Source organism: Oncorhynchus gorbuscha, linkage group LG07 (genome assembly GCF_021184085.1).
Source record: "Oncorhynchus gorbuscha isolate QuinsamMale2020 ecotype Even-year linkage group LG07, OgorEven_v1.0, whole genome shotgun sequence".
NCBI classification, from domain to species: domain Eukaryota; kingdom Metazoa; phylum Chordata; class Actinopteri; order Salmoniformes; family Salmonidae; genus Oncorhynchus; species Oncorhynchus gorbuscha.
Window position 1 is genome coordinate 23494726 of NC_060179.1, and position 14054 is coordinate 23508779.

General features: G+C 46.6%; 1 protein-coding gene across 1 annotated transcript in view; it reads right to left on the reverse strand.

Annotated features, from left to right (window-relative positions):
- The window catches only part of sspo (SCO-spondin), an 84270-nt gene that overhangs the window by 9913 nt on the left and 60303 nt on the right, over nucleotides 1-14054 (reverse strand). The window contains 21 exon segments of the mRNA XM_046355878.1: nucleotides 17-159; nucleotides 684-811; nucleotides 1162-1332; nucleotides 1619-1815; nucleotides 2918-3056; nucleotides 3218-3334; nucleotides 3464-3625; nucleotides 3762-3998; nucleotides 6000-6046; nucleotides 6358-6622; nucleotides 9805-9960; nucleotides 10312-10374; nucleotides 10377-10487; nucleotides 10795-10965; nucleotides 11183-11229; nucleotides 11361-11513; nucleotides 11614-11854; nucleotides 12014-12148; nucleotides 12637-12804; nucleotides 13047-13259; nucleotides 13696-13860. Coding sequence (XP_046211834.1) covers nucleotides 17-159; nucleotides 684-811; nucleotides 1162-1332; nucleotides 1619-1815; nucleotides 2918-3056; nucleotides 3218-3334; nucleotides 3464-3625; nucleotides 3762-3998; nucleotides 6000-6046; nucleotides 6358-6622; nucleotides 9805-9960; nucleotides 10312-10374; nucleotides 10377-10487; nucleotides 10795-10965; nucleotides 11183-11229; nucleotides 11361-11513; nucleotides 11614-11854; nucleotides 12014-12148; nucleotides 12637-12804; nucleotides 13047-13259; nucleotides 13696-13860 — 3229 coding nt within the window.

A 14054-nucleotide genomic window follows, 5' to 3' on the forward strand; every position in this document is an offset into this window, starting at 1 on the left:
ATGAGGTGTTGACTACCATGTGTTGCACTGGTGTTGTAAGACCGTCCCAGAGGCCACCTCTCCTTCGGGGTAATCCAGGGTCATGTTCAGGGTCCCCGGGAGGGAGTGCGGAGAACAGGGACACGCATCATGAGGGACACATGATCCGTTGTACAGCACCTGCTCAAGGAAGACGATCAGGTGACACATAGATGAAGCGTGGTGGTTAGATTAGATTAGTGTCCTTTACAGTCATCTCTTGACCTGCTAACTACATAACATCTTTTCTCATTGTATTGAAATGTGCCTTACTCAGCAATAAGCAGACTGTCTCTGTCTGACCATGCCTGAGTGTACTAACCATGCCTGAGTGTACTGACCATGCCTGAGTGTACTGACCATGCCTGAGTGTACTAACCTTTCCTTGAGTGTATTGACCATGCCTGAGTGTACTGACCATGCCTGAGTGTACTGACCATGCCTGAGTGTACTGACCATGCCTGAGCGTACTGACCATGCCTGAGTGTACTGACCATGCCTGAGTGTACTGACCATGCCTGAGTGTACTGACCATGCCTGAGTGTACTAACCATGCCTGAGTGTACTGACCATGCCTGAGTGTACTGACCATGCCTGAGTGTACTGACCATGCCTGAGTGTACTGACCATGCCTGAGTGTACTGACCATGCCTGAGTGTACTGACCATGCCTGGGGGACAAGTGCATCCAGGGATACAGGGTCCAGATACACACTGGTTCTCTGGCCAGAGGTCCTCACAGCTGTAGGGGCAGGAGCCAGCACACTGGCTGAACACCTGGCTGGATGGACACTCTGCACAGGGACACATGTTTGATGTCAATACACAGGACCAGTACGCTTCAGTTCAGTGCTTCAATATGTTAATAGTAAGTTATTAAGTGTACCAGGTATGTATGATGATACTATATGTCTCTACTTTCCACCTGTATAGTTCAAAAATAAAAGCATGCTCAACTTCAAGTTTTTGTGTTACCTGGTGTCATCTGTTTTACCTGGTGTCGTGTGTGTTACCTGGTGTCGTGTGTGTTACCTGGTGTCGTGTGTGTTACCTAGTGCCGTGTGTTTTACCTGGTGTCATGTGTGTTACCTGGTGTCGTGTGTTACCTGGTGTTGTGTGTGTTACCTGGTGTTGTGAGTGTTACCTGGTAGACAGCTGTTGGTTTGACAGGCTGTATGTTGTTCTAAGGGAGTAGGACACTCCTGTCCCCCGGGCTGGGGCTCCTGTAAGACGGTCTTGATACGCACTGACACCCCTCCACCACACGAGGCGCTGCACTCACTCCAAGACGACCACTCACTCAACACACACCCAGCTGGAAAGGAGAGAGAGAGAGAGAGAGAGAGAGAGAGAGAGAGAGAGAGAGAGAGAGAGAGAGAGAGAGAGAGAGAGAGAGAGAGAGAGAGAGAGAGAGAGAGAGAGAGAGAGAGAGAGAGAGAGAGAGAGAGAGAGAGAGAGAGAGAGAGAGAGAGAGAGAGAGAATGGTAATTTATTCAACTAACAAACATATCAACTCCAACTTGTTTAAATGTTGACCATCTTCAGGTCATCTGTGTGGGACCAGTCATATTATTTGGTATCATGTGTTGTATGTCACTGACCTGGACAAGGGGGCAGCACACATGTTTCAGTGTGGACCGTCTCAGCACAGGGTGGCCCTCCTTCTGTGTCATTGCAGGGACGTATCCTCATCCTCTGTCCCGTCCCACAGGACTCTGAGCAGGCGCTCCACTGTCCCCAGGGGCCGTAGACGGGACACAGCAGGTCAGTGCACACCAGGGTGCCATTCTCACACACACTGGAGCACACAGGGACAGAGTAGAGATGGATAGATTGTTCATTGACCTCTAAAAGTCTACGCCTTTTGGCGGGGGTTCTACAAAGCTAGCATATGGAACTGTTTTAAAATGTTCACACCATGGATCACATAGCTATTTGATTTTGAAGTGTCTATAAAGGAGATATTTGAAAGCTCAGGAAATAGTTTAGTCTTTTGGACACAGATTTAACCCCTTTTGTTTTGTTGGCACAAAACTACCTCCATACCTCCATATATTTTTTGAACTGGTACCAGGTTAACTTCAGACGAGTTCCGTGACCCTTGTGGGGGTTGTAGAGCAAAACAGAGAACAGCTGTGATTTTGTGAGTCTCGTCTTTCCACAGAGTGGTCATATTAGGCCAAACCGTTCGGACGCTTAGAGACGTTTTTGTGAGAAGAACGATTTTCAGGATGTCTCATGGTCTGACAAACACGATGTAGCCTGGCCACTTTCCACCACAGATGCGGAAGGCTAACTCAGGCGGATGTGGTGGATTTGAGACGTAGCCCATGCAAAACAAACTAGATATCTCTACCTTAAACTGACAGATTTTGATAGGGATATTTTTGCATTATGTTACTTAGATTGATGCACCTGTGCGTCAATAGACTATAAGGTTGACTAAAACAATAGGTGTTGTCTCTGTGAGGAGATGCCTCCACGAAATAGGCCATACAAGATGCAACAGGCCACTTTACCTAAAGTTCTTCATCGGTCATGTCAGATTATCATATTCTGATTATGACTGTGGGGAAATCTGGCACTAAACCGTACTCATATAGTATGCAATAACTTGTATGTGAAAGAAATGATAGATGGCCAAATTCAAACTTGAGATCCACATGTGTAACTCACACATACAACTTCCATTGATGTCAGTGGGAGATATGTACAAAAAAAGTTACACATAAATTAAGATTTGGCCGATAATAATGATATTTCTAGTGTTGATCATTTTGAGGCTGTGTGGATATGAGGCTCCTACAGGTTCCTAACCAGGTTCCTAACCAGGTTCTTAACCAGGTTCCTAACCAGGTGTTGCAGTCCAGATCCTCCAGGTTCCTAACCAGGTTTCTCACCAGGTGTTGCAGTCCAGTGTGACTTTCTCAGCAGGGCTGATCTCCGGGGTGCCGTTGCCCATGGGAACCCCACAGCGACACTCCGTCACCTCAACACAGTCCCCGCCCTGCAGCAGCCAGCCCTCTGGGCACCGACACCCTAGGAGAGAGAGAAACAACCGGGAAGATAAAAATGGAGAAAGAAAGAGGTTCAGATGGATATCCTCTTCTTGTTAGGGTAGCACACTGAAAGTCACAAAGTATGCCAGTATGTCACACTGATATAAGGGACACAGTGACATGAGGTCATAGGTCCATTACCTGGGTGACAGACTCCCTGCAGACACTGCACATGCTCCCAGAGGTCAGTGCAGCTCCGGGGACACTGATTGGCACAAGACGCTTGGTAGACCCGCCCCCTGTCCTCACAGCGCTCGCCTAGATCACACAAGAAAGGAGTCAATCAATACTGTCTCCTTGGAGACCACATTGTAAGACGTTTTAGGCACATACAGTATAGGAACATTGTTAACCAGTTAAAATGTCCAGTAAAGGGTTAAAGTGTACCTGGACAGAGGCCAGTGTTGCAGCTCTTGGTCTGGGTCTGCTGTTTTTGACACTGGGGTCCTGGAGGGGAGGCCTGGGGCTGTCTGTGGCGCTGTCTGACCCCACCGCTGCACGGCTCCTGACACACACTCCACACACTCCACACACTCCACTGGCACAGGTCTGGGCAGGAAATGACATCAGCACGAACATCGTAATCATCGTCATCATCATCATCATACTGCAGAGTGTCAAGAGTCATGCCAGTTGTTTAGTACTGACTGAGTGTAGTGTATTCTTAGAGTACAGTACCACCCACCTCTGCATGCATTGGGGTCTGGGCAGAGCCTCTCCTCCTCCAGCTCCCCGGTACACTGTGCCCCCTCTTCCTCCCCTGAGACTGGCTGGCCTGAGTCCAGGTCCAGACATGCTCGGTAGCGCCGCTGGACAGACACCAGGGCTGCAGCACCACCCTGTGGAGAGGAGGAGGACTGCAGGGAGGAGGCGGGCACACACGGAGAGCAGGGGGTCCACTCTGACCACTCACTGAGAATGACTGAAGGAGGGAGGGAGGGTAGGAAAGAGAGGGGTGGGCGGGGGGTTTAGACGGGTTCATAAATAGAGAGGGTGGGAGGGGAAGAGTAAGGTAGAGAGATGTAGGAGAGGGATGAAGCTTAGTGTTGGTCTAAAGTCAACTTATGTCAAACTCAAACTGTTCTAAGATCCATAAAAAGTACTCTCTCTAAACCCAGGAAATTAATGTACTACAGCATGGTTTCCCCAACTGGCGGCTCACGGCCTGAATTTGGCCAGTAAATGGTTTTAACTTCATTGGGATAGGGGGCAGCATTGGGAAGTTTGGATGAAAAGCGTGACCAGAGTAAATAGCCTGTTACTCAGGGCCAGAAGCTAGCATATGCATCTAATTAAATAGAAAACACTCTTAAGTTTCCAAAACTGTTAAAATAATGTCTGTGAGTATAACAGAACTCATATGGCAGGCAAAAACCTGAGACGAATCCAACCAGGAAGTGGGAAATCTGAGGTTTGTAGTTTTTTTAAGTGATTGCCTATCCAATATCCTGTGTCTATGAGGTCAGATTGCACTTCCTAAGGCTTCCAGTAGATGTCAACTTTCTTTAGAAGTTGTTTCAGGCTTGTATTGTGAAAGGGGATTGAATAAGAGCTGCTTCAACAAGTGGTCAGGCTGAAAGCCTTTAGTTTCGCGCGTGGCCGTGTGCGTGATGCTCATTCTCTTTCCTTTCTAATAACAACGGAATTGTCAGGTTGGAATATTATTGAAGATTTATGATTAAAAAATCCTAAAGATTGATTATATACATTGTTTGACATGTTTCTATGAACTTTAATGGAACTTTTTTTCACTTTTCGTCTGGACTTTGTGCCCGCGCTTTGTGCATTTGGATTACTGGACTAAACACGCAAACAAAATGGAGGTATTTAGACATGAAGATGAACTTTATCGAACAAAACAAACATTTATTGTCTAACATGGAGACCTGGGACTGCCATCAGATGAAGATCATCAAAGGTAAGTGATTAATTTTAACGCTATTTCTGACTTTTGTGACACCTTTCCTTGGTTGGAAAATGGCTGCATGGTTTTCTGTGGCTAGGAGCTGACCTAACATAATCTCATGGTGTGCTTTCGCCGTGAAGCCTTTTTGAAATCGGACACAGCGGCTGGATTAAAAGATGTTTATCTTTAATCCTATGTATAACTCTTGTATCTTTCATCAATGTTCATGATGAGTATTTCTGTAATTTGATGTGGCTCTCTGCAATTTCACCGGATGTTTGTTTGAGACAATGCATTTCTGAACATAATGCGCCAAATTCAAATGAGGTATTTGGACATAAAGATGAACTTTATCGAACAAAACACACATTGTTTGTCTAACATGGAGTCCTGGGAGTGCCATCTGGTGAAGATCATCAAAGGTTAGTGATTAATTTGAATGCTATTTCTGACTTTTGTGACACCTCTCCTTCTTTGGAAAATGGCTGTATGGTTTTCTGTGACTAGGTGCTGACCTAACATAATCTCATGGGGTGCTTTCGCCGCAAAGCCTTTTTGAAATCGGACACTGTGGCTGGATTAACAAGAGGTTTATCTTTAAAATGGTGTATAAACTTGTATGTTTGAGGAATTTTAAGTATGAGATTTCTGTTGTTTGAATTTGACACCCTGCAATTTCACTGGCTGTTGGCGAGGTGGGACGCTCACGTCCCAAACGATCCCAGAGAAGTTAATTTCCCCCCCAAGTTTTCTGAGCAAAAAATGTAAATGATTTAAGTGATTTTAAATTTGAAAATTGGTTCTGAAGCATAATAGAGAGACTGTATATAAATATAAGCAAGGTTCAAAACTGTTATGTTTTAGTCAAATGTTTTATCTGTTTGGGCTTCTTGTGGTCAATTTACAGTCTACAAATGATTTGTAATTATGTTCCGGTCCCACGGCAATCCACCCAGGAAAAAAAATGACCACTCGGCTAAATCTAGTTGATGATCCCTGGACAACAATATGTCTTACCTTCACACTCTCGCATGTCACACTGCAACGTCCCATTATGACAGAGGCTGGGAGGGAATCAGACAATACAAAGAGAGTCATAATACATTTACCTCTAAAACCATCTCATTGTACTATGCAGACTATTTAATTATATATAGAATATATCTTATTATTCTGTGTATGGGTCTATCTACGGTGGCCCCAGGGGGAAAATGTAGCTTTAAAAATGCACATCTATTTAATGGTCTAGCTTAGTGTTCCTCTCTCTTGGCCTTTGCTTCCTTGTTATTATCTGTGTATATTCTGAAACTATGGGTACCATATTGAACCTTTGTATAGTTTCTCCTTCACTTGTTAAAAGAGTTAAGTCACTTACCAGGTGCTGCAGTCTATAGTGACCATGGTCCCCTGTGGCACAATCACAAAGACAGGTCTCCCTGAGGCCTGATGTTGGAGGTGTACACAGCCACACTGCTCTAGGGCCACACAGGTCCCATTCTGCTGCAGCAAGCCCTGAGGGCAGTAGCAGCCAGGGGTACACTCCTGTATCCCCGCACACAGTGCCTTCTGCCCCTGCAGTGCACACTGCTTCTCACAGGGGGAGCCACACTCAGAGTACTGGAACGGTTTCTCACAAGAGTCTGGAAGAGAGAAGATCTCATGTCACACACACACGCACGCGCACGCGCACACGCACGCACGTACGCACGCACGCACACACACACACACACACACACACACACACACACACACACACACACACACACACACACACACACACACACACACACACACACACACACACACACACACACACACACACACACACACACACACACACACAGAGAGAGAGAGAGCATGTGCGTCCTCAGAGCATGCGCAGACCAGCTGGCTGGTGTGTTTACGGATATATTCAATCTCTCCCTATCCCAGTCTGTTGTCCACACATGCTTCAAGATGGCCACCATTGTTCCTGTACCCAAAAAGGCAAAGATAACTAAACTAAATGACTACCGCCCCGTAGCACTCAATTCCGTCATCATGAAGTGCTTTGAGAGACTAGTCAAGGATCATATCACCTCCACCTTACCTGCCACCCTAGACCCACTTCAGTTTGCATACCGCCACAACAGGTCCACAGACGATGCAATCGCCATCACACTGCACACTGCCCTATCCCATCTGGACAAGAGGAATACCTATGTAAGAATGCTGTTCATTGACTACAGCTCAGCATTTAACACCATTGTACCCTCCAAGCTCATCATTAAGCTGGAGGCCTGGGTCAACAACCCCGCCGTGTGCAATTGGGTCCTGGACTTTCTGACGGGCCGCCCCCAGATGGTGAAGGGTGGAAACAACATATCCACTTCGCTGATCCTCAACACTGGGGCCCCACAAGGGTGCGTGCTCAACCCCCTCCCTTTACTCCCTGTTCACCCATGACTGCATGGAAGACAAGACAACAGTAGTGGGCTTGATTACCAACAACAATGAGACAGCCTACAGGGAGGAGGTGAGGGCACTCGGAGTGTGGTGTCAGGAAAATAACCTCTCACTCAATGTCAACAAAACAAAGGAGATGATTGTGGACTTCAGGAAAACAGCAGAGGGTGCCCCCCTCTATCCACATCGAAGGTACAGTAGTGGAGAAGGTGGAAAGTTTTAAGTTCCCCGGCATACACATCACAGACAAACTGAAATGATCCACCCACACAAACAGTGTGGTGGAGAAAGTGCAACAGCGCCTCTTAAACTTATGGAGTCTGAATATATTTGGCTTGTCACCTAAAACCCTGACAAACTTTTACAGATGCACAATCGAGAGCATCCTGTCGGGATGTATCACCGCCTGATATGGCAATTGCACCGCCTTCAACTGCAAAGCTCTCCAGAGGGTGGAGAGCACAACGCATTACCGGAGGCAAACTACCTTCCCTCCAAGACACCTACAGCATCCGATGTCACAGGAAGGCCAAAAAGATCATCAAGTACAACAACCAACCGAGCCACTGCCTGTTCACCCCGCCACCATCCAGAAGGCGAAGTCGAGAGACTGAAAAACAGCTTCTATCTCAAGGCCATCAGACTGCTAAACAGTAATCACTAACTCAGAGAGGCTGCTGCCCACATATAGACTCCACGTTAATAAATTGATCACTAGACACTTTAAACAATGGCACTTTAATAATGTTAACATATCTTACATTACTCATCTCATATGTAAATACTGTACCTCATACCATCTATTGCACCTTGCCTATGTCACTTAGATTTGTGTGTATAAGGTACAGTGCCTTGCGAAAGTATTCGGCCCCCTTGAACTTTGCGACCTTTTTCCACATTTCAGGCTTCAAACATAAAGATATAAAACTGTATTTTTTTTGTGAAGAATCAACAACAAGTGCGACACAATCATGAAGTGGAACGACATTTATTGGATATTTCAAACTTATTTAACAAATCAAAAACTGATAAATTGGGCGTATTCAGCCCCTTAAAATTATTCAGCCCCTTTCGCTTTCAGTTTTGCAGCAAACTGAAATTTTTCCCCATTCTCCAGAAAACAGTTCAGTGAGGATGGAGAGCTTTGAATGATTTTCCAAGAAACTGTTGACCTAAATGACTAATGATGATTATTTTTGAACAATCCCACCTGATGTTGTAATCATTGTCTTGTTGGAAGAAATGCACCTGCACTGCAGACTCCATCAGTTTTCTTCAGAATGGTCCTGTTATTTGGCTCCATCCATCTTCCCATCAATTTTAACATCTTCCCTGAAGAAAAAGGCCCAACACATGCCAGGCATGGTTGACAGTGGGGATACTGTTTCAGGAAGAGCTTAAAGCTTTTACGCCAAACATTTGGATTGTTGCAAAAAGTTTCCCAAGCTTTAAACATCCCAGGAGCACTGTTCCAGCGATATGTTTGAAATGGAAGGTGGCTATCAGACCACTGCAAATCTACAAGACCTGGATATCTTTAAGAAACTTTCAGCTCACTCAAGGATAAAGACTGATCAGAGATGTGGCCAAGAGGCCCATGATTGTTGTCCTGGATGAACAGAGATCTCAGCTGAGGTGGGAGAGTTCATCCAGAGGACAACAATCAGTCGTATCTCTGATCAAATCTGGCCTTGTATGGAAGAGTTTAGAGGGAAAGCCATTTCTTAAAGATATCCATGGTCTGAAGTGTCCATTTCAATATTTGCCACAAGCCACCTGGGAGACACCAAACATGTGGAAGAAGGTGCTCTGGTCAGATGAAACCAAAATTGAACTTTTTCACAACAATGCAAAACTGCCTGGTGTGTTTTCTTCTTCAAATGCAACTGCAGCTCATCACCTCTGAACTATCACCAGGTGCCCACTGATCAAACATGGTGGTGGCATTTATCATCATTTGTCATTTAGGTCAACATTGGACAGGGAAGATGGTTAAACTTGATGGGAAGATGGATGGAGCCAAATAAGGACCATTCTGGAAGAAAACCTTTGAACTGGAGTCTGAAATACCTGAGACTGGGACTTCATGATTTGTCTTCCAACAAGACAATGATTCCAAAAAATAAAGCAACATCTACAATGGGATGGTTCAAAAATAAACATATCCAGGTGTTAGAATGGCCAAGTCTCCTTTCGCAAGGCACTGTAGTTGTTGGGGAATTGTTAGATTACTTGTTAGATATTACCGCATTGTCGGAACTAGAAGCACAAGAATTTCACTAAATTCACATTAAATTCACACTAACCATGTGTATGTGACCAATAACATTTGATTTGACAGAGAAAACCCACTGAAAACATTATTATGTGGCCTCACCATGACAGTGGTCTAGTGTGCAGGTTCTGCTCTGGGTGTCCAGACTGGAACAGTGCTGTCCCTTGGTGGCTGGTGAGAGCGGTGCGCGGTGACGCTGCTGCCTCTGGGACACACAGTAGCAGGCGGACCACTCAGTCCACTCTGACATGGGACATTCTGGACAAACACACAGGGAAGAAGTCAAAGATGGAGAAAAGTATAGCCTTACTGGAAAAGTATTGTTTAGCCAAGAGAGGCTGTGATTGGCTCTTTGTGTTTGCGTCCTAATTGTTTACTATGTGGCAGAGCCTGGATAGCAGTCTTTCCTGGTCAGATTAAGTAAATCAAGTTTTTGGTTTAATTATAATAATGATAATAATAACTACCAACAGACTTCAGATATTGTCTGAAAAGACAGAACAGAGTATACAGCAGTATCCAGTCCATTCTACTCTGTTATTATAGAATGTGCTTGGTGTCTAAGAGTATACATGAATACAGCCGGAGATATTATTGAGGTCATGCTACCTGGACAGGGTCTCTTGTAGCACAGCTGAGTCTCCTCTCTGTTCCTCTCCGCCTCTACCTCAGGGGGCAGGCGCCCTCCCCCTCTCCTTCACACACACACACCCTGCGTCGCCACACCACCCCCGCGCCACAGCTGCGGGAGCAGCGGGACCATGGTGACCAAGGGCAAAGGTCATCTGGAAACAGGAGACGTGTGGTTCATAACAACAGTCGAAAACAAGAAGAGGGACAGAGGGATGAGAGAGGAACAGGTGTGTCCCTGTAAGACCTGTAAGATTACAGTTTCTACACGTGTCGAGTGCAAACCACTCCCATTGGTTGAGAGCCGAACCAGATGGAATAGGTCAGTTTTTGAATGTTATTTATTATGAATGAATCTGAATGGTGTCATCAACATGGTCCAATTCTGTCAGATCTACATTAAAGGCCTACAGAAAAGTGTTAGGGTTGGGTTTGTAATTGATCGACAGTAGTCTGTGTTACCGAGGCAGGGAGGTGTGTGACAGCCTTGGGCGTCTCTCTCCGGTCCGCTGCAGTCTGTCCCGTTGTTACGGGGAGGAGGGTTGATACAGGCCCGGCTCCGAATTTGAGTGCCCCGCCCACACGTCACAGGACAGTCCGACCACACCGACCAGGGCGTCCAACCACCATCCACTGTCAACCAGAAGAGGAGTGATTGGCAGGCTACACAGCCAATCACAATACTTGGAACGCAATTCATTGTTTTTATCTTAAGTGAGAGGCATTCTCTCTGCAGTGATATGGTTGTATGTGTATTTTTGATTGATCAAATTAGATTTCGCAATCCATCAAAGAAGAACAAATTGACGCAAATTCATGTCACCAACTTCATCAAACATATTGAACACACCTCGACAGTCAATATCTTGGCAATAGTCTCCCTCTGGGGTGCATGTGCTGAGAGAGAAAAAAACACGGAAAATGTTCAAATTCAAAGTCAGTACAAAAATCTACTGTACCACTAATGCCCCTATAACACTATATCACTGAGCTATTTCATCATCTATATTTTAGTTCAACGACCTCACCATTGTTTACATTCTCCCTGCAACCACGTGTCTCCCACGGTCAGCTCCTGGTTCTCATGGACGCAGAGGGGTGGGCAGGGCCCGGGGTCACATGACTTGTGCTGCACCTCCTCAAACTGGCAAACCGCTCCTTCACGCTCTGGTATTAGAGATCTCATAGGACACACACACACACAATATCAATATCTGACATTCTGTGTATGTGTGTGTGTATGTGTGTGTTTGTGTGTGTCTCTTTTTCTTCTTTTCTCACCTGAAGCGGGTTCTCTGGCCCCGCCCACAGGAAGTGCTGCAGGGCGCCCAATTAGACCAGGAGCTCCATGTGCAGCTGGCCTCTCGGCAGCTCTGATTGGTGCAGGAAAGCAGTCCGTCTGCGCAGCTGCAATTGTTGCAGTCCACCTGGTGCCAGCTGCCTGCAGCCCAGCTCTGACCCAAAGAGTCCACACAGTCACACTGCCATACCTGCACACACACCCCGTCCTGCTGCAGCTGACCTGGAACAACACACATATTTATAGTGTTATTAGTAGATTTATATATGCAATGGAAGACATCTGATCTGTGTACAGTACTTAATATAGCTCAGTATAATAGTTAATGTCAATTCATGACAGAAAGAATAGTTGACTGTGAAAATGTGACCGGTCACTCGCCTTTTGGGCAGCGGCACCCAGGCTGGCACTCTGTGTTGCCCTGGCACTGGATGCCCTGCTGGAGGTCTGAGCAGCGCTGAGGACACTCGTTGGCACAGGGCACAACCTCCTGACCCACTGGGCAACCCTTCTCATCTGGGACACATGTATGATAGTACAGCATGGTTAAGTAGGGTTAAAAACACTTCTCCATACATCTTTTCTATCCAAGGGACAGATTTTTTTTACTCAGTGACTGAGGTGAGAGAGAGAGATACAAAGAGAGAGAGAGCAGAGAGAGAGAGATGGAGAGAGAGCAGAGAGAGCAGAGAGAGAGAGATGGAGAGAGAGCAGAGAGAGCAGAGAGAGAGCAGAGAGAGAGATAGAGAGAGCAGATAGAACGTCGAGAGAGATGGAGAGAGAGCAGAGAGAGAAGAGAGAGAGAGAGCAGAGGGAGAGAGATGGAGAGAGTAGAGCAGAGAGAGAGAGAGAGAGAGAGAGAGAGAGAGAGAGAGAGAGAGAGAGAGAGAGAGAGAGAGAGAGAGGAGAGGGAGAGGGAGAGGGAGAGGGAGAGAGAGCAGAGAAAGAAAGAGAAAGAGAGAGCAGATAGAGCAGAGAGATAGAGATAGAGATATCGGTCTTACCACAGGGTTTGGTGTTGCAGGGTTTCACCTGGTTCTTCTCTCCCTCACACTTGCGCCCGCCATTTTTGGGCGGGGGGCTGAAGCAAGAGCGGGTTCGGATGGAGCGCCCGCCCCCACAGCGCTTGTCACAGAGAGACCAGGGGCTCCAGCGAGACCAGCCTCCGTCCACTGACACACAAAGAAAGGGTCCTTTAACTATGCCTCCACACTGGGGAACAAAATCAGCCCTACACCCCGTGCTTATCTATCAAATGTTTTCAGATATATCAGTGGCTATTAAGAAGTGATTCATTTCCACACATTCATATCAGATTAAATTAGTTTAGAATGGCATTTTGTGGACAGTACAAAATCCCAAATGCAAACAGCATCCAGAGTAGCTGTGTCTATTACAGTGTCAGTGCACCAACCTCGACAGGCCTTTATGTTACAGAAGCGATTCTCCAGGTTACCCCCCAGTATGTCTTCACACCAGGAACCGTTGACCCCGGGGGTCAGGAAGGTGCGTAACCTCTGCTGCTGACCCACGCCGCAGGAGCGCGAGCACGCCGCCCACTCGCCCCACTCCATCCATGTGCAGTTCCTCTGGGCGCAGTCGTCCCCTACACACACCCCACCGCCGTCTGGTAACAGATAGACATACATGATAGAGAGGACTGTGGTATTTCAAAATAAGGGACAGTACTGACATGAAGGAGGTGAAGAAGGAGCACTGAGGCCTGCAGCATGGTTTACATTATACATCTATGCCACAGGAGGTTGGTGGCACCTTAATTGGGGAGAACGGGCTCATGGTAGAGACTGGAGTGCTATCAGTGAAATGGTATTAAATACGTGACATTCCATTCGCTCCCTTCCAGCCATTATTATGAGCTGTCCTCCCCGTCAGCAGCCTCCACAGACCCATGCTTAAAATGTTTGTATTTTTTCACTTCCCTACTGTACTGAAAAAGGACACATTCAACCCGACAGAAAATACACATGGGACTACTGCATTAGAGCTAAGGGAACAGTAGCTGGACATTAGGATATGGGGTTGGGGATGAAAGGGGACATTACCAGGACACTGGGACAGGTTGCAGGCCTTCTCCTGACGGGTGTCCCCTGAGCAGGGGGGTCTGACACACCGCCTCTGACGGGACTTGAGGGCCGGTGTCAGGGAATCGCTACACGACCGAGAGCAGGAGGTCCACGACGACCACTGAGAGAAGCCTGCATCCTCATCTACAGGGAGGGAGGGAGATCAACTGAGCCTCAGCAAGTCTTTATTGTACAATTAACATGTTCATAGAACACAATAGTTCATACTGAAGATAGAACATGTACAGTGAGGAAGTAAGAAGTGAGAGAGAGTGGGGAGCCTCAAAAGTGAGAAAGAGGTCTCTAGGGTAAGGAAGCCCTGTGGTGTGTGGAGTGTT